The 25,068-nt window shown below is 37.4% G+C and overlaps 2 protein-coding genes across 2 annotated transcripts; one reads left to right on the plus strand and one right to left on the minus strand.

Annotated features, from left to right (window-relative positions):
* On the minus strand, positions 16,952-18,083 carry LOC109716454 (protein crooked neck-like). Its single transcript, XM_020241917.1, has one exon. It carries the CDS (start codon positions 17,965-17,967, stop codon positions 17,278-17,280), a length of 690 nt encoding a protein of 229 aa, XP_020097506.1. The 5' UTR covers positions 17,968-18,083; the 3' UTR covers positions 16,952-17,277.
* On the plus strand, positions 20,201-25,055 carry LOC109716453 (crooked neck-like protein 1). Its single transcript, XM_020241916.1, has 6 exons — positions 20,201-21,572; positions 22,483-22,627; positions 22,732-22,950; positions 24,037-24,259; positions 24,344-24,542; positions 24,662-25,055. Exons 1-6 carry the CDS (start codon positions 20,314-20,316, stop codon positions 24,777-24,779), a joined length of 2,163 nt encoding a protein of 720 aa, XP_020097505.1. The 5' UTR covers positions 20,201-20,313; the 3' UTR covers positions 24,780-25,055.

Genomic DNA, 25,068 nt, shown 5'->3' on the forward strand with positions numbered 1-25,068 from the left:
TAATTGATAGTTTAGCAGTAAATGCAGTAACGTGATCGCAATAATACCGTTCCTAAGACAAGATACAACTTTCTCGCTCATAGTCTCGCGAGGTTTGACTCTTCATAGTGGCCTGACTTAAATATACTTATTTGAAACAAGTTCACTGTAGCCAAGTTATTTCAAGCTCTATTATAAATTAAAGTAAGAATAACTAGCACTTCTATTCTTCCTGGAATAAGATCGTCTACGAAAAAACAAGCTACCCAGATTTTGCTGCAAACAACTGCACACTACGCGTTTAGTTATCGAATTGGCCGTAGCGCGTTTTTATAATGTAACTCGGGACACTAAACTCACCATTGAATCAGGAGATCTTCCAACGCCATATAGAGTCAATAACCTATTTCTCTAAGGCACCGTCCTCTACACTAATAAGCTTGCCCGTTTTCTCCTCTAAATCATCTTATCACCGTGCTACCGACAAGACACATACTAGTTCAAATGTGCAAAGTAGTAGATAAAATGTTAATCATGTTTCTTGGCGAAATCTCGTAAAGTAAGATGTACCCTGCTAAATTGTGCCGACGATCTCGTACTACTTTGCCAATTAGAACTCGTTAGACCGTGCTCGTCTAATTCCGCATGGCGAAATCGCTTGTCTCCATCATCCCAATCTCGCCTCGACGCATTCGTTTTCAACGGAATGAACATCAAAATAGCGCGATAATCGGGAAAGCACCGCAAAGTTGTCACTTTCGGTAGGCAACTTCGTTCGCACACTCAGTCCGGATCAATCCTTCGAAAGCCCGCCATACTACGCACAACCAACGTAAGATCCGGCATAATGCCCATCAGTTTCTTCAAATACGAGTTCCATCCGAGCCCACGTCCATGATTTCACATCTATCCACGACATAGCGTTAGTTAGGCCAAACGTCTCGAACGGATTCACTCCGTAGCCAAGTTAAGCTCAAGCTTCAACTCGCATTTCTCGTATATCGAAATACGGCTATGTGGGGTTTCGGAGCTGTAAGACACTGGCAAACAGCTTCGCTTATAGATGAATAAGTGATTTCTCGGGAGAGAACTCTTCTCTTTATCATTACATCGACAAGTTCTTCCCACAGATGTTACTTCGAAGGTTCGAAAGCCGTGAACTCCATGCCTGTAGTGCGCAATGTAGCCCCTAGATACGATACTCGAACTTCGCATCTGAATAGATTATTCCGAGAGGAGGATTGGCATGTACAGGGACTGGTGAAGCCGGGCCGGACATATGACGTTCGAGAGGGCTTGGCAAGATTGGGACTGGAATAATCTTCATATGGACTTGACATTGCTCACTGCGTATAGCGTCCGTTATCTCGGGCGGTCCATCGTGGGCGATGAGCCCGCCTTGTTTAACAAACTGTTTTCATATGTAAAATAATGAAGTGCTTCAGGTCAATACGGGTCATACATAAATTCCTCTGAGACAATAGAGTTCCCAAAATACATAATAATAATAATAATATAATATTCATGATCACTGTATCACAAATTAATGTTTGAAAGCGAAAAAGAGGAAAATACACCCCAACTTTCAGGTTCAAGTCGCTTAATGTCATCAAAAACATATGTGTACACTCAATAAACGTCTAAACCAAATTAAATGTACTATAGCTAAAATAAGCCATTTCTTAATAGAAAAGAGAAGCCCACAAAGCCACTTGAGAAAGGAATAAGACAAAACCATACATCTACTTTATGCAATGAAATAACGCAGCACAAGTCTTGTTATTATCCAAATACCGCTAACGAATACGCGGCAAAAAAAAAAAGAAGTGTACAATCGCAAGAAAATACGCCGTACGAAAGTGGCCTGAAATAGACAGACCTGTTATTCTGATAACGCATATGATATCGTATATCTGCATTGTCGCATGCACCAACTCCATCGCTGAACAGCAAATACCATTGGCTTCTCCCTTGCGTAATACACCGGGAAATGAAACGAACCCAAAAATCGGTTTATACAAAATTAGGAAAATTTAGAAAAAAGAAATTTTATATCCACCGAAAAGGAGATTTCGATACTTACTACCTAAGTGATATCTTGTCACATGGTTTCCGAGTTGAGATAGGAGAAGAATCGCGCATCTGCTAATTCTCTGATAATAAGGCCTATATCCTTTGTGAATTAATGGGACACATATTTGATACACTCCCTGATCAAGCTGCTCCTCTTAGAAACGCGCAAACCCGCAGATATCGGTTCGGCCCGTCTCTCTCGACGATTCCTCGTATAAGGTCCAATCCTGAAACTTCTTACAGCGTTCTTACGTGAGCTCTTGCTCCCGTTCCTTTCGAATTCGCGATCATCGCTCTTCGACTGTTTCAATCCTCCTTCTCGCGAGAGCATCTTCTCGATGGCCCGATAAATTTTCGCGCTTATCGCAACAATGGCCGGTTCTGATTTAAAAAGATGCTCTTGAACCGCGAGACTCTCATATTACTCATAACCTATGTGATAAATTTAGAAATACTATATGGTAATCGTGTTTTTTCGATGAAGCACTAAATAAATATAATCAGAGGAAAGCACGATTCAGCTCACCTGCTAAAGAAAAGGCAACCTAAGCATCCCAAAAGGTATTAAAAATAAAAGATACAATTAGACGCAAAGGGAATCTACTTAAGAAAAACAAGTAAAAACGGAAAAAGCAAATGCCTATTCTGTGCAGCTTTCATCAAGAATCGATAAACCACCAAAATACCCAAAATTTAAAAGTAAAATAAATCTAAGATATCATTTGCCTAGTGATCGAAGTGGCTCAAAATCAACGGCTGAAAATAAAAATCTTACAAAATATAATAATATGACATTAAAATTTTAGATCAAACATATTGATCTTATTTTATATAGTATAAAAAATTTTCTATCAAAATTTTATCTGATTTGGATATTTCTATACTGTTAAACTTGCAAACGGCTCACCACGACCATTAAAATTATTGATTTTGAGCCCCTTCGATCACTAGGCAAATGATATCGAAATATCACAAAATTTATTTTCTAAGTACTTCAAATACTCTAGATCAAGTTTAACGGAACCGATCGTTGATTCGAAAGTCCCAATATCGAAAACGACTTAGAAGCACAGAAGGCTCCGTACTTTCAGAAGTATACCAGCTCTCTCTCTCTCTCTCTCTCTCTATATATATATATATATATAGGGTTAATTACACCAGTAGTCCCCAACCTTCGCACAAATTTTCAGTTGGCTCCCCAACCTTTTTTTTTTGCAATTGAGTCCCTAACCTCTTAATTTTATTACAATTATGTCCCAACCGTTAAAAAAACGGTTAAAATTAATGGAATTACCACGTCAGCGTCTATTTGGCAACTTTTTGCATTTCAATTTAGGTCCCTAAACTTTGCACATTTTTTAGTTTAGTCCCTAAAACTAAAAATTCAAAATTTTAAATTTAAATTCAAAAATAATATTAAAATTAAAATTTTAAACTAATGAAAAATTAGAATTTTGAATTTGAATTTAAAGTTTAATTAAAATTTTGAATTGAAATTCAAGTTTTAAATTTAAATTTTTAATTGAATCTAAATTTTGAATTCAAACTTAAAATTTTGATTTTGATTTTGATATTTCAATTTATATTTAAAATGAAAGTTTTGAAACCGAAATTTAAATTTAAAATCATATTTAAAATTCTAATTTTAAATTTTAAATTTGAATTCAAAATTTAAATTTGAATTTAAGATTTGATTTCAATTCTAAGTTTGAATTTAAACTTCGAATTCAAATTCACATTTTGAATTTGAAATTTCAAATCGAAGTTTGAAATTAAATTAGAATTTAGAATTCCAAATGTGAATTTGATTTTAAAATTAAAAATTTAAAATGTCACGCCCCGGATATCACGTTTCCCAGGCACGCCGACAAATCCGCCGTATACAAAGAAATTTTTTCTGTATACAAATCGATACTGTAACTGTATCTGTAATAATACAACACTACAACCAGTAGTATAGAGCTGCTAGGGAAAAAGAACATGCGTATATAATAAAAATGGAACACGACATATACAGTATCCTGATACAAAAATACTCGCTCCAGCGAGGTATAACATCAGTATGTAATGAACCAAAAACTATAACTACCTGTAGCTAGTACTCCACTAGCTCTGGCTTGTCTGGTAGGGCTCTAACTCGCGACGCCCTTGCCAAGATCAGGATCAGCAGCAGCCGACGACGATGGCTCTGCAAAACGAAAAGGAACAACAGGGCATGAGAACTACTGTATAAACAAGTAGTCCTTAGTGGGTGCCGCCCTCAACAACGTCGGTCAACCCACTAAGTCTATAGAAGGGAGCAAGAATAGTAGGAAATGCTGGAAGAAAATTTACAACTACAAGTCACTACACTATCATGCTCTACTCTAACCAACTGTAGTAAATGTCAAATCTGACCCAATCCAACTGGGACTGTAAGACTACCGATCCCTAGGACTGTGAACACACCCGTCTCGCCCGGTTGCGACTATACAGCTACCTCCACACTAATCGGCCCGTGGAGAGCAAGTCCAACCTGCACGAACGACACCAATGCGAAAACACAACACCCGTCTCCGGAGTGGCACTAGTGGGAGCTACCCAACCGAGTATGCAGCGTATCTCTGTCGAGCTCAATCAGGCTCTCACAAGCCAAAATCAAGTAATAGGGTCCAACTGATCTAACAACTAACAGGTCACGTGCCCTCGGCACAATCTGACGCCAAAACGGCGATAGGGGTCCACCGGCAACCCCGACGGCCCCCAACAGTCCGAAATAGTCTGAACACTACTGTAAAAATACACTCGGCATCCGAGCATGAGCGTAACTGAAATCTAAACTATCTGGGATATCCACCACACTGATACTGCAACGATACAAAATAACAACGGCTTCTAGAGCTAAATCAGATAATTTAAGCATATGACAGGTCATAATCGTTGTTTTCTCCTAAGTCAAATTTCAGTCCAACATGTGCTAGTAGATACACGCAACGAGGAAACTCCAATTCAGATTTTATATGGAATATGCCAAAATTCATGAACTGAGCAAAATTTATCAACATAACAACACATGTCGACCAACTATATACTTAGAAGACAAACCGACGATTAACCCACCTCGATAGCTAATCCCAATCTGGCGCGACGTCGAGAACGGCAAAATCGACCCTCGTCCGGCCTCCTCACGATGCTACGACGACGAAGACCTGCTCGAACGGCACCGCGGCGCGACGTCGACGAAACTCGAACTCCACCCGAGCTCTTCCTTGCTCGGCCGATGCCAGCGAGAGAGGAGAAGAAGCAAGTAGAATACTCTCTCTCAGCCTCTCTACACATGTAAATAGTGAAGGGGTGGAGTGGTGACACGTACGAGGCATGAAATTACCAAAAATTTCCTTACCTACTTAGGTCTACCGGTACACGGGCAAATGTATTGGTACAAATGGCAAGCCGAGAGCAGTTGCGCAAAATCTGTCGAAGTGTATTGGTACACCCTTGATGTTGTACCGGTACAGAAAGTGTACCGGTACACCTTGATGGTTGTACCGGTACAACGAGCAGAAAATCTGCAATTTGCAGATTTTCAAAGTTAAGTCCTGCTCTCGCGTCCCCGCTGAGTCTGTTTTGCGTCTATTTCACGCCAACACGACTCGGACTTGTCCCCGACACTCTCCAGAGCTGTCGACAGGCCTCAACAGCTGTACACCTGGGATACCACATAAAATTAAATACAAAATCGGAATTTGAATTCTAATTTAAATTTGAATCTAAAATCAAAATTTAAATTTAAAATTTAAATATTAAATTAAAAAGAAAATTTTGAATTTATAAATTTAATGAGTTAATTATACTATTGGTTCTCAACCTTTGCTCTGTTTTTTAATTTGATTTTTAATTTTTTTTTATTTTTTTGCAATATGCTGACACAGCGCCATCGTGCTCATGGTACGGAGTGGGCACACAAATCAATGTAGCGCCATAAATTGTGATGTACAAAAGTTGAAATGGAAGTTATACTACGACTTTTCAGAAGCGAAACGATGTCCAGGTCCTAATTAAGACCGCCTACTAGGTTGCACTTTGTGGGGCACGTTAAAATGGTTTATTTTATGGAAGGTGAAATTAAGATTGAAATAATTTATCAGATAAATTTTTATTTTGCTGTTTACTTGTATAATTGTGTAACTAAAATTCTTCGTATTCAACTATTTATTTGGTTGAAAGTGAACAGCATAAAAGTTGAAAATTTTGATCGGAAATTTTATTGGAGAGATTGGATTTCAACTGTGTTGATGTAATAAAAATAGCGTTAACTAGTACGTAGTTTAGCACGTGCGTTAAGATGGCATGCACAAATTAAAACACAATACGTGTATGTGCATGGTACACCGAGAGCCGCAAAAAAAAAAAAAAAAAGAGAATTCTTGGATGGGAATGGGTGCATGATAATGTGGGCGAGAAATGTGAGAGTAATTCCCGCGAGCAAAAAAAAGACGATTGTAGCGTTTCCATAACGCGAATTGTCAAGTAGCTGTAGATTGACAACAGTACTATAAATAACGTAAAAACGTTCGAAATAAAAGTCTTCCTCTCCTGCGAACAAGAAGACCACTTTCTTTTTAAGCATTTCTCTATTTTCGAGGAGTAAAATACTTATACAATCTTTCCTTTCCTACACTTTAAAAGCTTTTTTAGGAGTAGAATAGCTTAGTCTAAAATTAGGAATAGCTTGGTGTTACGGCCTTAGCGTTTTTGCCCGTAAAGTTCGTGCGGCGTCTGTTTTTCTGCTCGAAAATGGATAAGTCTAACTCCCTATTACTAGACTGGACTTTCGCGCCCTGCGACTAAGTATGCGAAAAAAAAAAAGAGAAGAGAGGGAGGCAGATCATGAGGGCTGACATTCCTAATATATAAATTAGCATCTAAGTATACGAAAAATTTTTGCATACTATCTAATTGAATTAAAATACCTGTCTAAAAATAGGATTGGTCATGTTAATGTAATATACTCTTTGTCCATGATCAATTAATCTAGAGATTAAGATCGATCTCTGAGGAGAAATTTTAGATTTAAATTTATATAACACCATTAAATTTATATAATATTGTTCTTAAATAGCTTAAGATTTTAGACTCTTCTTGCTTGTAATAAATTAATCATTTGGCGCGGTGAGTGTAGTCAATTGGTCTTCTAAACTCGAATCATGAAGGTTCTAAAATAAAATTTTCAATTATTGGATGCGACCTACTATACATATTAAAAGATATACATAGTTATGATCCAAAGATTGCAGATCATGTGCAGTAATTTATATTTAGATTTTCAGATCTTTAGAACCTGAAGTTGTTGACTGGTTCTAGTTAGTTCTAGTTAGTTGATGTCGCGGATTATATCCAGGCAATTGTGAGATCCTTTTATTGTTTACGATTCTTATAGATCGATTACACGCATTTTTCACTCAAAATAAATGTTCGAATAAAATTTCATAAATCAGAATCAAAATATATACAAATTATTCTAAGCAGTGGTGGTCACAAACCTTAGATTGAGATTGAACAGATCATCAATGGTCGATTTGGCTCGAGTGCAGCAAGACTTGGTTTGATCGAGTTCATGTTGGATTTATGTTAACCGGTCAAGTTGGCGAAGGCGTGTCTTTAGTGCACGTAATAAGATTATTAAAAATAGCTTAGAAACAGTCATCAAAAGGAGATTTGACAGTAATTTTCAGTTCAAGTTTTCCACTGAGAAGACACTTTTCCAACCAGAAAACTATTTTCTAACCTTTTTTACGTGCGACCCAGCATGCCCTCAGGACAAAAATGAACAACTTTTTTTTGACATTGCAAGAATATAAAGATAAATGAACTCTTAGAATGCACCATATTAACACCTGGGGCCCATTTGAAGTGTTCTAACCAATGGGGCCCAGGTTCACCACATAGGCAATGACCAAATCTCTTTGTGATGGAGAAAGAAATTCAAATGTGCATGAGAAAGACCCTTAAAAAGGGAAAGATTGAGCCTCTGCATCTGCTATGTTTTTGTCAGCTGCTTATAATTTATAACTCAAAGGTGGCAAAAAGCTTAAAAATAAATTAATTAATTAATAAAGAGGTGGTCACAAGATCATTGAATTCTGATATATATATATATATATATATATATATATATATATATATATATATATATATATATATATATATATATATATTAGAATTTAAGTTTTTGGATTGGATTTGAGTACTTTAACATAGTATCAGAGCTAAGGTCGAATCACGATCGTGGGGTCGATTTAGGGTTAGTCCTAATTATATCCTATTTCGTCGAAACTTATGTTTCGCTCAATTTAGCTTATCCAAATTCGATTTCATCTGATTTTTCATATGTTGATGTTGAGTTTGTGACACATGCTAGTAGGCTTATCACTTTTCAAAGGGTTATATTAAGAATATTGGCCCCATATTAAATACTTAAACATTTTAATTTATGTTTTTTTTTTCATGTACTATTGTAACTTTAGTTACAATGTCAAAATTATATCAATGAAAGTCATTTATTGTTTAAAAAACTAAATTAAAATAAAAGAGCAAATTTGGGGTACAAAGTCGCAATTATGCAATACTTTGAAAATTAAATGAAATAAATAAAAACTATTTCTTTTTATGTATGTATGGATGCAATTACTTTTATTTTGATTAATTATGTTATTGATCTTTAATCATTATTCATTTTTTCACTTTGCACTCTTTCAGTAAAACCCAATATCACCACCGTCGATATTATCCTTCGTGTCTCTACCCATCTCAATCTCGCACACAATGTCTACTGTATTTTTAACTCGAAGTATTCGAAAATTTTCGCATTAAACTCGGCATTCTACCAAATCCTTTTAGACATTCCAAAAAAATTTGATTTTAAGATAATTCGAAAGTAATCAAACTATGGCCGTGGAGCATATGAGTAGGCAGGGCTTTGATTATAGCTGATGTGGCTTATTCTGTCAAAATTAATACAAAATTAAATGGTTGAATCTAATGACAACAAAATAAGGAGATCATGAAACTAATAGCAATAAAATAAAATAAAGTAAAAATTAATTAAAGAGTAGGATCAATGATGATGTAGTTAACCCTTTATTTATCGTCTGGTGCATGTAGTCAAAAAGGTGTTGATTCAGATTATCACACCGAAGTCAAACTCAAATCAGGGAAACTTTGACTCAGAGAATAGTGTGTGGTGTGGGGTAACGTCAACAACTGCTAAATTTAAAAAATTATTATCTAAAAAAAAAAAAGAAAAGAAGAAAAAAGAAAAGAAAAAGAGTAGGCTAACTAATCCTTAATTAATCCCCCGCGCGTATTTTAGTTTTAATTTTTGGATAATTAGGATGGCCAATGAGTCGTGGACCCAATTAACTCTTGGATTAAAATGTAACACTCACACGGATGATATGACGCTTCTAATCAATCAAATTGTTCTTTTGAAATTCACCCATCTCATCATAATTTTTTAAAACAATATCTTTATTTTATTCGTTTTAAAAGTAAAGATGTAATTGACAGTATATAAATAAGATAATGTGGTGTCATTGCCACTTCCGCTCTACGCTCTACTTGAGAAAAAAAAAAAAAAATAGAATCGAAATTGTAGTGGTCACACGAATGCGTGGCGTCTCAAATCAATTATATTTTCTATCTGAATTCACTCATCTCATAATAAATTTTTAAAAATATTTTTAAAAAATAAATATAATTAGTTGAATATAAATAGAAAAAATTTTAAATTCCATTCTTATGATTTCGCACTATCTCACATTAGTACCTTATGGTTTAAAGTGTATTACATTAGTACCCTATGATTTCGTTTTCGCTTTTTCTTATTTTCTTCGTTAATTTTTTCCTTAAATTAGTAAGAAAGTTAAACTGCAGGTTATCAAAGTGAAATCTGATAAATACAAAGTATTTAAAGGGAACATTCGATAAATTATAAGTGAATATCTAAAGTTTTTTTTTTAATATGATTTAATGAGAGTTAACAAGAGAGAGACAGAGGTGCTGATCAAAAAGAAGAAAAACAAAGCGTCAGATATTAAAGTATACACCTTAAATCATAGAATACTAAAGCAGAAAGAAGCGCGAGAACCACATGTATAGTATTTAAAGTTTTTTATATAAATAATACAGTTTAACTGCTACAATTAAAGTATACGTCCTTCTTTTAGTGAGAAAATCTGCTAATCATAATTAGACTACGTCATCAATAATTAAGCCACTCACAATCTCACTTTTTAATTTTTAATAATTACGATGAGATGGATGAATCAAAAAAAAAAAAAAATCTGATTTGCTGGAACGCCCTGTCAACTTAATAAAACAGGTAGATTCTAGATTTTCTTTTTTTTTTTTTTTTCTTTTTGGCTCTTTACGTGGGTTCTCCACTTCTCCTTCAAGCAAGGGAGAATTGTGGGGCCCACAAAAGTTTCATTTTATAAAATTCTTTGTACCTTAATTTTCAAAAAATAAGAAAAAATTTTTATACTACTTCAGTAATTTCATACAATTTTTACTTTTAGTATTTTATAATTTAAAATTATATCAATTTAGTATTATGTGGTTTTATTTTTTTTCTTTCGTCAGTTTTTTTTTTTTAAACATTTTTTAAATTTATACAAAAAATGTCAGATATTCCATCTAAGTTATCAAATAATTATTTTCGTATCTTTTTAATTTTAACTTTATCAGTTGATTTAACGAAAAGAAAATTAGTGAAAAAAATAATAAAAAAAAAAAATTACGGAATACTAAATTAATATAACTCTAAATCATATAATACTAAATAAAAAAAATATAAAATTAGGAAAATGATATTTGAAATTTTTAAATAAATTAGTATATTATATTTGATTAAAATATGCGAATCAAAAGGTCAATTTGGTGTACTTATGGGTCTGTGGGTACTTTCTTCGGTCGAGTACAAATAAGAAAAAAGGACAGGTTATTAATGGTTTATATATGGTATATTAGTGTATGGCTAAATTACAGAAAACCTCCCTGTTAATACCGCTTTTCACTTTTCCTCATGACATTTAAAAACCTACACTTTTGCCCCTTTAAAATGAAAAATTTCACAGGGGGGTTACGTGATGTAAAATGACCATTTTGCCCCTCGCATTGTTGGTCTTCTTTCCTAGCCGCCCCTTCGATCCGCCGCTATTTCCACCTCAATCGCACCGATTCCTCCAATTTTTTCTCCACCTGCTTCCCTTCTCCTCCTACATCGTCGTCGCCATCGATTTCGGCGACATAGGGAAGATACTAAGATGTGGTTTGATGGAGAGGTAGGCGAGGACAACGAGGGCGAGAGGCGAGCGGCGGAGGGGAGCGAAGCAGATTGTAGGCGGAGGGGAAGAGTGGCTGAGGATGCGCGAGGCGCGAGGGGCGAAGCGGCGAGCGGAGGGGGCGAAGCATCAGAGAAGAGCAGAGGGGTATTTTCGGTATAAAAAAAATATTTTTTTACAGACCCTGACGGAACCCTAACAGTAGGGGTGAAGTGCAATTTTTCATTTTACACAGGAGGCAAAGTGTAGTTTTAAATGTCAGGGGAGGAAAAGTGAAAAGCGGTTATTAGTATATTAATATTTGATTAAAGTTATGTACAAATCAAAAGGGTCAATTTGGTGTACTATGATGGTCTGTTGGGTAGCTTTTCTTCGGCAGTACAAATAAAGAAAAAGACAAAGTTATTAATGTTTATATATGATAATTAGCTGTATGGCTAAATTACAGAAACCTCCTGTAATAACCCGTTTTTTCACTTTTTCCTCCTGACATTTTAAAAACTACACTTGCCCCTTGTAAAATGAAAAATATTCACAGGGGGGTTACGGTTGTTAAATGACCATTTTGCCCCTCGCCATTGTTGTCTTCTTTCCTGAGCTTCCTCAGCCGCCCCTTCGATCCGCCGCTATTTCCACCTCAATCGCCACGATTCCTCTCCAATTTCTCTCCACCTGCTCCCCTTCTCCTCCTACAATCGTCGTCGCCCATCGATTTCGGCGACAGTAGGGAAGATACTAAGATGGGTGTTGATGAGAGGTAGGCAGGGACAACGAGGGCGAAGGCGAGGCGCGGCGGAGGAGGACGAGAAGAGTTGTGCGAGGCGAAGCAGTGGAGGATGGCGAGGCGGCGAGGCGGGAAGCGCGCGAGCCGGAGGAGCGAAGCATCAGAGAAAGGCAGAGGGGTTTTTCGATATAAAAAAATATTTTTTAACAGAACTCCTGACGACCTACATAGGGGTGAAGTGCACATTTTCATTTTCAAGGAGGCAAAGTGTAGGTTTTTAAATGTCAGGGGGAAAGTGAAAAAGCGGGTTTATTAGTATATTAATATTTGATTAAAGTATGTACGAATCAAAAGGGTCAATTTGGTGTACTAATGATGGTCTGTTGGGTAGCTTTTCTTCGGCAGTACAAATAAAGAAAAAGGACAAGGTTATTATTGTTTTATATGTATATTAGCTGCTATGAGCTAATTTAACAGAAAACTGCCCCTGTAATAACCGTGCTTTTTATTTCTTCTTCCCCTGACATTTAAGTAAAACCATACACTTTGCCCCTTGTTAAATGAAAAATGTCACAGGGGGGTTTACTGTGTGTAAAATGCCAATTTTGCCCCGCCATTGTTGTTTTTTCCTGAGCTTTCCTTCAGCCGCCCCTAAAATGATCCGCCGCTATTTCCACCTCAATAGGCCACGATTTCGCTCTTCAATTCTCTTCTCCACCTGCTCCTCTTCTCCTCCTCAATCGTTGTCGCCCATCGATTTCGCTGACAGTAGGGAAGATCTAAGATGGTGTTGATGGAGAGGTGCAGGGACAACGAGGCGAAGCGAGGCGGCGGAGGAGGAGGACGAAGCGTTTAGGGCGGAGGGCGAAGCAGTGGAGGATGGCGAGGCGGCGAGGCGGCGAAGCGGCGAGCCGGAGGGAGCGAAGCATCAGAGAAGAGGCAGAGGGGTATTTTCGGTATAAAAAAATATTTTTTAACAGAACCCCTGACGGAACCCTAACGGTAGGGGTGAAGTGCACATTTTTTATTTTACAAGGGGGCAAAGTATAGGTTTTTAAATGTCAGGGAAAAGTGAAAAAGCGGGTTATTAGTATATTAATATTTGATTAAAGTATGTACGAATCAAAAGGGTCAATTTGGTGTACTATGATGGTCTGTGGGTAGCTTTTCTTCGGCAGTACAAATAAAGAAAAAGGACAAGGTTATTAATGTTTATATATGTATATTAGCTGTATTGTATGGAATGTGACCTTTGATTGGATAATAGGTCACAAAATTCAAATATTGTATTGGTAAAATTTTATAGAATTTAACTGAACTACAGATTATTTATCTAACACTTTTATCATCGTATTGTAAATTGAACATGGCACGCTCGGCTCAATTTCACTGTCCTAAGCACGTCCGATTTTGTTTGTTATATTTTGATTTTTACAGGTGATATGAGAATTTTCGTATTTGACATTGATAAAATTATATTTCGCTCAGCGGTATGGGCACTGCGTGTGTTAATGCATGAGCTCTAAATTTGAGTTCTTGTGTTAGCATATTATTGACGCAGATGTGTGTTGCAACACCTGCATAAGAGTTGTCAAATGAATCACCTTCGCACGAGTCGGCGTTGCAATGTTGCTCTAAATCGAATCGAATCGAATTCGAGTCGGGTCAGTTTGGATTGGGTCAAAATTTAAACCCGCTTATTTTATAACTCACTCTTCCTGTTGATCCCCTACCTATGTAATTATGATATAGAGAAATATAAGTGAAAATCTAAACAACTAATAATTAAGATAGACTAAGAAATCATACCTAAGCCAAATCTAATTGAGATCCGCAGTGATGACACTGTTAGGTTGCGAAAAAAAATTTATAAGGAAAAAAATAATAATTAATCCTTTATATTATTTTCTTTTCACCTACTGTAGATTTGATCGATATTAATTATCTGCACCTTTATCACACGTGTATGGTGCAAAAATTTACAATTTGTCTTTAAAAAAAAACCTAGAGAATGTATATATTAAAAAAATATAGCAATAGTACCAGGCGAGACGTAATTTTTTGAGTGATATTGATCTACTAATATCTTGTTCGCTGCCTAACGCTTCATTTGGGATTATGAGAAGATTGCATTACTTGCGGTGAGAAAGTATGATGAAAAAATATTTTATTTTTTTCGTATATAATACTGCGTTCCACATATTGCGATTAGTTGGTTATGATATATTTTCTACAGTTCCATCAGAGAACGCAAAAATATATTTCTATATTTTTTTTCTCAACTCTATTTTATCTCAACTCTGTTTTATCTAATAACGTTAGATAGACATCAATATTAAACTAACCCTAAGTATATCAACTTATATATTTATTACCCGAGGAGAATGGGGGAAAACTAAAGGTAAAAATGTATACATACCCTCCACTAAATGCCATTCTAAAATAGCCCCCTCAACTATATATACACATGTGATTGAGACCCTATTAAATCCTCAACTTTTAATTTTCAGAATAAAGTGGTTTTTGTTAAAAAAAATATATATAGGAGTTTTAACAAATTCATGAGCAATTTTACCAAATTTAAACACTTTAATCACTTCTTAGCTTATAAAACTAGATTAATTAACGCAAACTACTAATATATCAGTTATTAAGTTTGATAAAATTTTTCACTTAATTAAGTATGAAATCTCAAAAAAAATAAAAATAAAAATTGAGGGAGTCTCAATCAGAAAAAGGATAAAAAAAAAAAGAAAATAGTTGAGGGGCCTATTTCAAAATGGCCTCTAATTTTGAGGGGGTCTCCAACTTGTTTACCTAACTAAACTGGGTATATACGTCCTCTATTAACACTAACTTTGGATTAATTAAAAGTATTAGTTTACCTTTCTCTCTCAAATAAAACAATATATATATATATATATAACTTAAACAGAAACTTAATTAAAACAACTCTTCTTTCTATTACCGTAATAATTAAGTACTAATTAAATAATAAATCATACACCCCGAACAGCACGAAAGGTTTGATTTAGCAATTAGTATAAAAATATGTTTAGCTGGTGATTTTTCCAAGCTAAGAAAGCGCACTTAAGACTAATTTAACATATCAAAGTAGGCAATGAGAGCACACATTTTGTCGCATTACAACACGCTTCAAAACCAAATCACTATAAAGAAAAAAGAGAACCAAAAAAAAAAAGGCTCATGCTTTATTCCTAACAAGGAGAAAATATATGTCCTTTTCTGTCGATTTGAACGTTGTGTATAACATATTTTTATTGAAAATAAAGGAAGAAAAATCCATGTACCATTGCGTTACGCTTGATCATGCTTTTTTACTTAAATATTTTAGTTTCTGAACATTATGCAAATTTTGTTTTACTTCAAATTTAAAAAAATTTCGACCAATTCTAAAGTCAAGTAGATAGAATATATGAATTTCTTCTCAATCACTGCATTATATTGATTTATAATAAATAGTTCATTTTAGCAAGATAATATCTAAGATAAAAAAGGGTCCAGATCAATTTTATATATTTTTTCTTTTGAGACCGTAATAAGTGTACAAACAATCACAGTTTCAAATAAAAAAAAAAAAAAATGTACCCTCTCCTTGCACATCTATGCACAAATTATATGTGTAATATAATTAAGTGGCTACAAGTGCGTAACTAACATGCTTATAATATATAATTTGTTCGCAATGTGACCCAAAGTGCAGGGTATAAACTATAAACTAAAATTGCTACACACACGCACACGCACACGCACAAACACGAAGGAGGCAAATCATTATGTAGCATTTTTTTTTTATGTTTGCAAGTATTATTACCAACTATATTAGCTGTGCCCTGTAGTGTTAAATGTTAAAATTGAGCACCCAAAATTTAAATGTGATAAGAAAAGGGGGGGAACATGGAAGTGCAAGGAGATCCTGTAGAAATCGACCCCAAACTGTATTCTTCTTACACTTTCTGAAGTTTTGCTTGTTCAGTTCATTATCAGACTAGGATTGAAAAATTGGAGGCCCAGAAAAACATAGGCCCGGCCCAGCCCGGCCCGTCTCTGTCAATTGCCGACGGAGGGCCGTTTAGGGTAAAAGTGTGTATAGATATGATTCTCTATTTTACGGTGGAATCGTAAAAAATATATCGTAATTAACTCATTGCGATATGAAAGACATGACATTACGCATAGAAACAAATAAAATATTTTTCCATCATATTTTCTTAATACACGTAACGTAACGTAGAAGCCTTAAAAGTCTAGTTGTGCTTTAAGTTAATTTACTTACTTAAGAGCTCAGTCAAATTTAAGGCCACACTGTACTTCTAAAAATGAAGCGCGCGGCATATTCGTTCTTGAACTTTGATTTATTATAATTCTTAGCTTGAATATTTTGAATTATTGCAATCACACGCTTGTGATATACTGTTAATGTAATAGTGATATGATAGTACTGTAGATGGTGATGCGATAATAAATAACATACCACATCACTCCTGTAATTAAATTGGATCGTAGAGCTTCATTATAATAATTTAAAAAGTTTGAGATAGAAATTAAAATAAACTAAAATTTAAGAACCAAAATGTAATATGCTCGTAGTTTGAGGAGCAAAAATGTAATTTAACAAATTTAAAGGCCGACCGACCGTTCCTAGTACAAATAGTAAGAGCTGGGTGGTTGGTGTTGGAAGCGTGATTTGCCTAAATATCACTTATTGGAGGCGTGATTTTCTCTAATATTAATTGTTGAAATCGGTATTTGCACTGACACTGATTATATAATTCAAGATTTAAAATCGAACAAAATAATATAAAAAAAAAATATTGGAGGAGGAAGGAGATAACTAAAATAATACTCTATTAATAAAAAGTATTTGATTACACTATGAACGACACCCTTAGCCTTATACAGTTGTGTTTACTGTGACTTATTCATCTAGTTAATTCATACTTAACAATATATAATTATCAATTCATAACCGATGATAAATTTAATTTTTATTTTGAATAACAACAAATTCTAATCATAATTAAATAAAAAACTTACACTATTTTGTAATTATATTTTAAATGATATTTGGGACGACAGATTCGAAATCTAGGTACTTCACGTTACCGGTCCAAACGCATACTTGTAAATGCACCTCGCGCTCTGTAATTATATGTTCTAGCACCTCTCCTCGGCGAACGCGGCGAAGAGCTTCTGGGCGTCCTCGTCCTCGGAGAGGAGGTCGCCGGCGCGCTCGTAGACGGCGCGGGCGCGGGCGACCTCGCCGTAGCGGAGCTCGAACTTGACGTAGGAGAGCCAGCCCTGGGCGTCGGGCTGCCACTGCATCCAGCGCTCGAACACCTGGCGGGCGGCGGGGACGTTCCGGAGCATCTCCTCCATGTGGATGTACTTGTACCAGAGCTGGTCGACGCGGGGGAGGAGGGAGACGGCGCGGTCCCAGACGTTGCGGGCGTGGTTGACGAAGCGGTTGCGCATCTCGAACTCGGCGTACTCGAGCCAGAGGGTGCGGTTGCGGTAGTCGACGTCGAGGGCGCGCTCCCACACGGAGCGGGCGCGGGGGAAGTCGCCCTGGGACTCCTCCCACCGCGCGTACTTGGCCCACGCGGAGGCGCTCGAGCGCCCGCGGCGGAGGCGGCCCTCGAACTCCGCGCGCCAGCGGAGGCGGTGCTCGGCGAGCTCGTCGGGGCCGGCGATCTCGCGCTTGGGGGGGCGGATCTCGCGGTCGCGGAGCTCGCGCGCCTCGCGCAGGATCTGCTCCGCGGTGATCTGGATCGGGGCGGGGGCCTTGTTCTTGACGCGGACGGGGCGGGGGAGCTGCGCCTCCGCGTTCTTCCGCGACCGGACCATTGTTGGCGAGATCTCGAGCTATACAACGAAGGAGACGAAGGGGAGAGGAGAGGGTTTGGGACCTAGCTAGGGTTTTGCAAGAAGAGAGAGAGGAGCCGATCGAGGTGGGTGGTTTAAGCTGCTAGGGTTTTATATCCGTTTCGGATCCACGTGCTTAGAGTTGGTGTCGGTGTCGGATCCGATTCGGATTATCTGCTCATGTTTTACAGCCTCTACGTACGTTCGATATAGGATTTTCGGAATGGATCCGGGTAGGATTAGGAAGTTGGATATCGGGTTTGGAGGAAATCAACTCCGATATCTATATATTTTTTCAAAAGTAAATAAAAATTTGATATTTTCTAATTTTTCTGTAATTTATTAACATGCTTTATTTCGTTATCTCTTGTTAAATTTATTGACACGAAATTAACCTACGGACACCAGATAAATATTGAGTTGAGTGTTACACTTATAAAAGTTCACTCAATTTCACCAAAAGAGAAAAAAAAAAAAAAGAATTTTAATTGTTGGCATTCGGTTAAATCGAATCGGGTACGCCCATAAGCGGGTTCGATCCGACGGATATTATGTTATCTAATTGGATTAGGATTAATCTCGCTTTCAAATTAGAAAGTTAGTTAGAGATAAATCCTAGTCATATTAGGATAACAATTAATAACCGATTTGGCCTTATCTCTAACGCCATAAGGATTTTGGAATCCCTTATAAATATGCGGGCGATCCCACATAACGTAATATATACGGAAAGAACCGAAAAAGAGAGAGAATAAGAAAATAATAGAGAGAAACCACATCCTCCATTGACCTATTATTCTAGAGGGACTTGCACGGTGGATTTGCGATCGCGCTCGTTTGTAGTTCGATCCACCGCGAGTTCGGAGAGTTAGAAGATTTGCAAGGAAGATTCAAGGACACGTAAATCAATCAATCCGATCCGGCTCGAATCGCTTCCGCAAAAAGGTACGAACCGAAAACTTCCGCTGCATTCTACATTAATCAACACAATTGAAAGTTGAAGGTGTCATTTCAAAATAGTCCAAATATTAGGGGTTCCCTTGCAACATCTGTTAAGTGTACCATTAATCTCGCCATCTATTTTTCCCCCTAAATTTTAATTTTTGATTCAATTATTTTTTTTCCTTAAAATTTTTATTAAATTTTTTAAAAATATCGTGTAATAAATTTAATGATGATGTGTAATTGATAGGGTACTACCTTATTCTTGTACTTAACAATGATTTTAATAAGGTTCTACCACCCTTGGGTTTCACTAAAAAAAAAAAAATTTTTTTTAATGAAAAAATATAATTACAATAAATAATATAAATGTGGAATGTAAGTGCAAAAAAATGTTTGGAACTAAAATAAAATAGTTAAAAACGTATAGAATTTATTTGAATTATAAACTATTTTGAGTAGACTATCCAACATTTCAAAATTTTAATTGTACAATTCAAACTTTCAATTTATTTAAGCCAACTTATTTAATTTGGCTTTATAATTTAAGCTAATTACTTTAATAAATTTATAGTTGTAAAAATTTTATAAAGTATATTAACTACATGTGTAAAAATAAATGATACATTTAAATTTAAAGTCAAAATATAATTGATTAGCTCAAATCAAATACTAAAATTAAAATTTAAAAAATTTAAATAACTGACTCAAAATAATTCATACTTTATACAAATTCAATAAGTTTTTACCAATAAAATATATATATGGGTCAATTGCATACAGATCCCTACAAACATAGTGAATTGCAGATATATTCCTGTAAAGTTTAACTTTCATAAGTTATCTCTACAAAAATTCTAATGTTTTCAGATAAGCCTCTGCCGTTAGAATCTGTTAGAAAAGTTTAGTTAACCATAGATTAAATACTTTATCCGGATTAATTTTTGATATTTTTACCTCTCTTATATTATATTGTTATAACTTTTAGAGGGACATATTTGTGAGGGTAAAATTGAAAATATAAACAGATTTTTAATGGTTTTCTAACAGTAACAAATTAGAAGGATATATCTGAAAATATTAGGACTTTTGCAAGAATAACTTATGAAAGTTGAACTTTATAGGAATATATTTGTAATTCACTATGTTTGCGGGGATCCGTATGCAATTACTCCAAATATTATAAGGTAAAGGCCAGATCCAATGTGCAATTAACCCGGGCGCGGATAACAATATCGGCCGAACCACAACCCAAACCCAAACCCAATCATATATTTTGGTCCACCCGAAACCAAAACTTAACCCTCTCCTCTGTTCCTTCTCCTTCCGCGCCTCCCCTTTCTTCGTCGTCGTCGTCGTCTTCCTCCTCCCGAAACCCTAACCCTAATGTCGATCTCTCTCCCCAACCAGAGCATGGCGCCGTCGGCTCCGGCGAAGGACGCCGAGGCGAGCCTGGGGTTCCTGACGAAGCGCGACACGGAGGTGAAGCTCCCGCGGCCCACGCGCGTGAAGAACAAGACCCCCGCGTCGATCCAGATCACCGCGGAGCAGATCCTCCGCGAGGCCCGCGAGCGCCAGGAGCCCGAGATCCGGCCCCCCAAGCAGAAGATCACCGACCCCCACGAGCTCTCCGACTACCGGCTCCGCAAGCGCAAGGAGTTCGAGGACCTCATCCGCCGCGTCCGCTGGAACGTCTCCGTCTGGGTCAAGTACGCCCAGTGGGAGGAGTCCCAGGGCGACTTCACCCGCGCCCGCTCCGTGTGGGAGCGCGCCCTCGACGTCGACTACCGCAACCACACCCTCTGGCTCAAGTACGCCGAGTTCGAGATGCGCAACCGCTTCGTCAACCACGCCCGCAACGTCTGGGACCGCGCCGTCTCCCTCCTCCCCCGCGTCGACCAGCTCTGGTACAAGTACATCCACATGGAGGAGATGCTCCGGAACGTCCCCGCCGCCCGCCAGGTGTTCGAGCGCTGGATGCAGTGGCAGCCCGACGCCCAGGGCTGGCTCTCCTACGTCAAGTTCGAGCTCCGCTACGGCGAGGCCGACCGCGCCCGCGCCGTCTACGAGCGCTTCGTTGCCTGCCACCCCCGCCCCGACGCCTTCATCCGCTACGCCAAGTTCGAGATGAAGCGCGGCGAGGTCGCCCGGGCCCGCTCCGTCTACGAGCGCGCTGTCGACCTCCTCTCCGAGGACGAGGACGCTGAGAAGCTCTTCGTCGCGTTCGCCGAGTTCGAGGAGCGGTGCAAGGAGGTCGAGCGGGCGAGGTGCATCTATAAGTACGCCCTGGACCACATTCCCAAGGGCCGGGCCGAGGACCTGTACCGCAAGTTCGTTGCCTTCGAGAAGCAGTACGGGGACCGCGAGGGGATCGAGGATGCGATTGTCGGGAAGAGGAGGTTTCAGTATGAGGAGGAGGTGCGGAAGAACCCCTTGAATTACGACTCCTGGTTCGATTACGTTAGATTGGAGGAGAGCGTAGGGAATAAGGACATGATTAGGGAGGTCTATGAGCGGGCGATCAGTAATGTGCCCCCGGCAGAGGAGAAGCGGTACTGGCAGCGGTACATCTATCTGTGGATAAACTATGCATTATACGAGGAGCTTGATGCGCAGGACATGGACACGACGAGAGAGGTTTACAGGTGAACATCCCTCATCTTGAAGAAGAACTTGAATGCAATTTCTTTCCGGTTTATATGATAAAAACGTTGCCGAACCACTTAGTTTCAACTAGTGCTAGCATATAAATTAAAAGAGCACCAACATCTACTCTGCTAATTATGGTCTGCTAATTATGTTATGAAATGATGTACTATCGAATGGATTGGATATTAGGCAGCAAATATCTTGCTTTTAGGTAGCGCATGTGCTTACATAGGAAGAACTTATCGATGCAATTTATATGGTTCCATCTTACGATGATGCAGAATAGCAGAAGGAATTTTTTTGTTTGGTTGAGCTTTCACCTTAGCACAATGTCTTTTTGGGCAATTCAAAACGCATATCTGTGAACTTTATAAGCTATTTTTCCTTAGGCAGCAAAGTCATTGTGTTGAGTTTTCAAATTCAAGAACTTGATCATAAGAAGCAAAACTAGACTGTAAAGTAGCTTTTCTTTTCTTTTTTACTCTTCGTTTGTGAGGAAACCATCCCAGAGCTTTTTCATTTTTTAGAAATCATTTGAAGATTTTATTTCTTTAATTTCTTTTTTTTTTTCGTGTTAAAGCATGAGTGGTGTCATATGTATAGGGAAGAAATTGATCCTTGCAGTCCAGAACTTGATCGACAATATCTGTAGAAGCATCATTCGTATATTACCAAAAAAAGGCCATAAATTCAATTATTTTTTTCCACTAGAAATTTTCCGCGTTAAGCTTTATAAATGGCCGTTTGTTTTCAGTTGGAGGCTCGTGTCTTTCTCTTATTGTTTTCATGTAACTCCTTTTTGTTAATTCGTTTTCCCTATATTTGTTATCATCTTTTAGACGGAAGAAGCAAGATCTAGTCGTTTTATTCTTATGAACTATACTAACATTACTTTGGTTGATTCAGAGAATGTCTAAAATTGGTTCCTCACAAGAAGTTCTCCTTTGCAAAAATGTGGCTCATGGCCGCCCAGTTCGAGATAAGACAAATGAATATCAAGGCTGCAAGGCAGATTTTAGGAAATGCAATTGGAATGGCTCCAAAGGATAAGGTAGGAATTAAAATTTTCTACTTGCATCTGCTTCATCAAGAGAAACATTTGCGCAATGAATGTTTTATGAGTGCTTTCACTAATATATTTCTTATTTTTGATAGATTTTCAAGAAATACATCGAGATTGAACTACAACTGGGCAATATCAGCCGGTGTAGAACCCTCTATGAGAAGTATCTTGAGTGGGCCCCTGCAAATTGCTACGCCTGGAGCAAGTATGCAGAGTTGGAAAGATCTCTTAGTGAGACAGAGCGTGCTCGTTCAATATTTGAACTTGCAATTGCTCAACCTGCTCTAGACATGCCGGAACTTTTATGGAAGGTATTCCTTTGTTCCACTGTTTTGTGGTTATCATTCATATTATTCTGTTTTATTCTGTAATGCATTCTATCCTTTATGCTCTCATGGAATGCACATATAAAATGAGGATCTACTTAAAGTACAGGGCAAAAATAGATATCTGAAGGGAATCTTAGAAGAACTATCAATTACTAGCTACTAGGTTTTTTACTTTCTCTACTTGCCCAGATGTTCTTCCTTTTGAGTGGAGACTAATGTCCTTAGAAAAGGAGTCATTTCTTTTTACTCCTTTTCTGTAGTTCCATAATGATGGCATGCATGATTTTGGTTTTCTGTGGCCGTGCAAATTCTTCTTGGGAGATCCTAATGTATCTTGTGATATGTAATTATTAGCAAACCTTTTTTTTTATACCAAGAATATGTCGAAGTGATGTTCTTTTTTAGTTTTTTTCTCATTAAACTGTATTCTGATGCCCTATGTTTTGTGTGTTTTATTCAGACATCCATACAATGCATATATATTTTATGCATAAACCAAAAACTTGAATGCTAGATATCATTTAGCTTCAATCTTGTTATTGCTAAACAGGTGATGGAAGATTAACATGGAAATCAGTTTTGTTGACACGATTTGTATCTTTAAAGTGCCAAGAAGAAAAAAATTTGTTGGCATAGAGAATCTACTTTTAAAAATCTCTTTTAGGCACTTCCAACTGTGTGAAGCATTGCTATGATTTGTTGGATGGTTCTAAGAGTATCCATCCAAAATAGGTGGAGTATATTTGGCTGCTTCCTTTTATTTATTCTTTGGTCAATTTCCACATAGCTAACTACTTTGAAACAGTAACCCTGTGAACAACATCTATATTTTTAACTCAATTAAGCATTGTTAAGAGGCCTCAAGTGAACACGATACTTTACTTGGTACACTAAATATCATGGATTAAGATCAACAGAAAAATGCCAAGCACATGTACGAAATATAATGAATACTTAATTGTTATTTCATTAGCTATATATACTCATCATTTTTCATACTGCTACATTGTCTCGTATATGGTACATTCGTTTACATGGCTTTACATCCCTATCCTTGTCCAATGTCAGGTGTACATTGACTTTGAGATATCAGAACATGAATATGAGAAAACGAGGCAACTCTATGAACGACTACTGGATCGGACTAGGCACCTCAAAGTATGGATAAGCTACGCAAAGTTTGAGGCTTCAGCTGGTTTGGAAGACAAAGAGGTGGATGGTGAGGCGAAGTCCGAAAACCATGACGCCTCTTCTCAAGATCAGCAGATGGAGCGTGTTCAACGATGTCGAGGTAACTTAAGCAAACTCTTGCATTTTTCTTTGCTTTGCTATTTAAAGGTAAAAATACAAATTTTAACCTGTTTCTTGTTATTAGCTGTTTTTGAAAGGGCTTTCGATTACTTTAGAACCAGTGCTCCCGAACTAAAGGAGGAAAGGGCAATGCTATTGGAGGAGTGGCTCAACATGGAGAGCAGTTTCGGCAGTCTTGGCGATGTTAGCATAGTGCAGAAGAAGTTACCTAGAAAAGTTAAGAGGAAACGGGCCATAACGAGTGAAGATGACGCTCCTGCCGGGTATGCACTCTCTCTCTCTTTCTCTATCTCTCTCTCAACTGTTAACACTTTTCCCTCTCTCTCTATCTCTCTCTCTCAACTGTTAACTCTTTTCCTGACGTATTGTTGTTTTAATGTAGCTTCGAGGAATACTACGACTACATATTCCCTGACGAAGTTGCCATGGCGCCGAATTTGAAGATTTTAGAAGCAGCCTATAAATGGAAGAAGCAGAAGGTGGACACTGATGATGACTGATAGCAAAGTAACTGTTTGGTCAATCTTTATTTTTACTTACCTATGTGTTCTTAGAGTCTCTTGGGGAAAACCGATCACCTATAGTTCGTTGGGATGGTTTGTGTGCTTGTATATGTCAGCTTTCCCCGCACATTCCCCCCTGCGGAAGAGGCAATTTGTTTTCCAGTTGGTTTTTTTAGGGTTCATCAGTTGGACCATTGGCATGTTAAATGGACTTTCCACTCAACTGTACAATTTCTTTTATACTGAAACTTAGTTTAATCTCTCTCCTCTGTATCTCTCTCTTCTT

This window comes from Ananas comosus, linkage group 10, assembly GCF_001540865.1.
Source record: "Ananas comosus cultivar F153 linkage group 10, ASM154086v1, whole genome shotgun sequence".
Taxonomy (NCBI): domain Eukaryota; kingdom Viridiplantae; phylum Streptophyta; class Magnoliopsida; order Poales; family Bromeliaceae; genus Ananas; species Ananas comosus.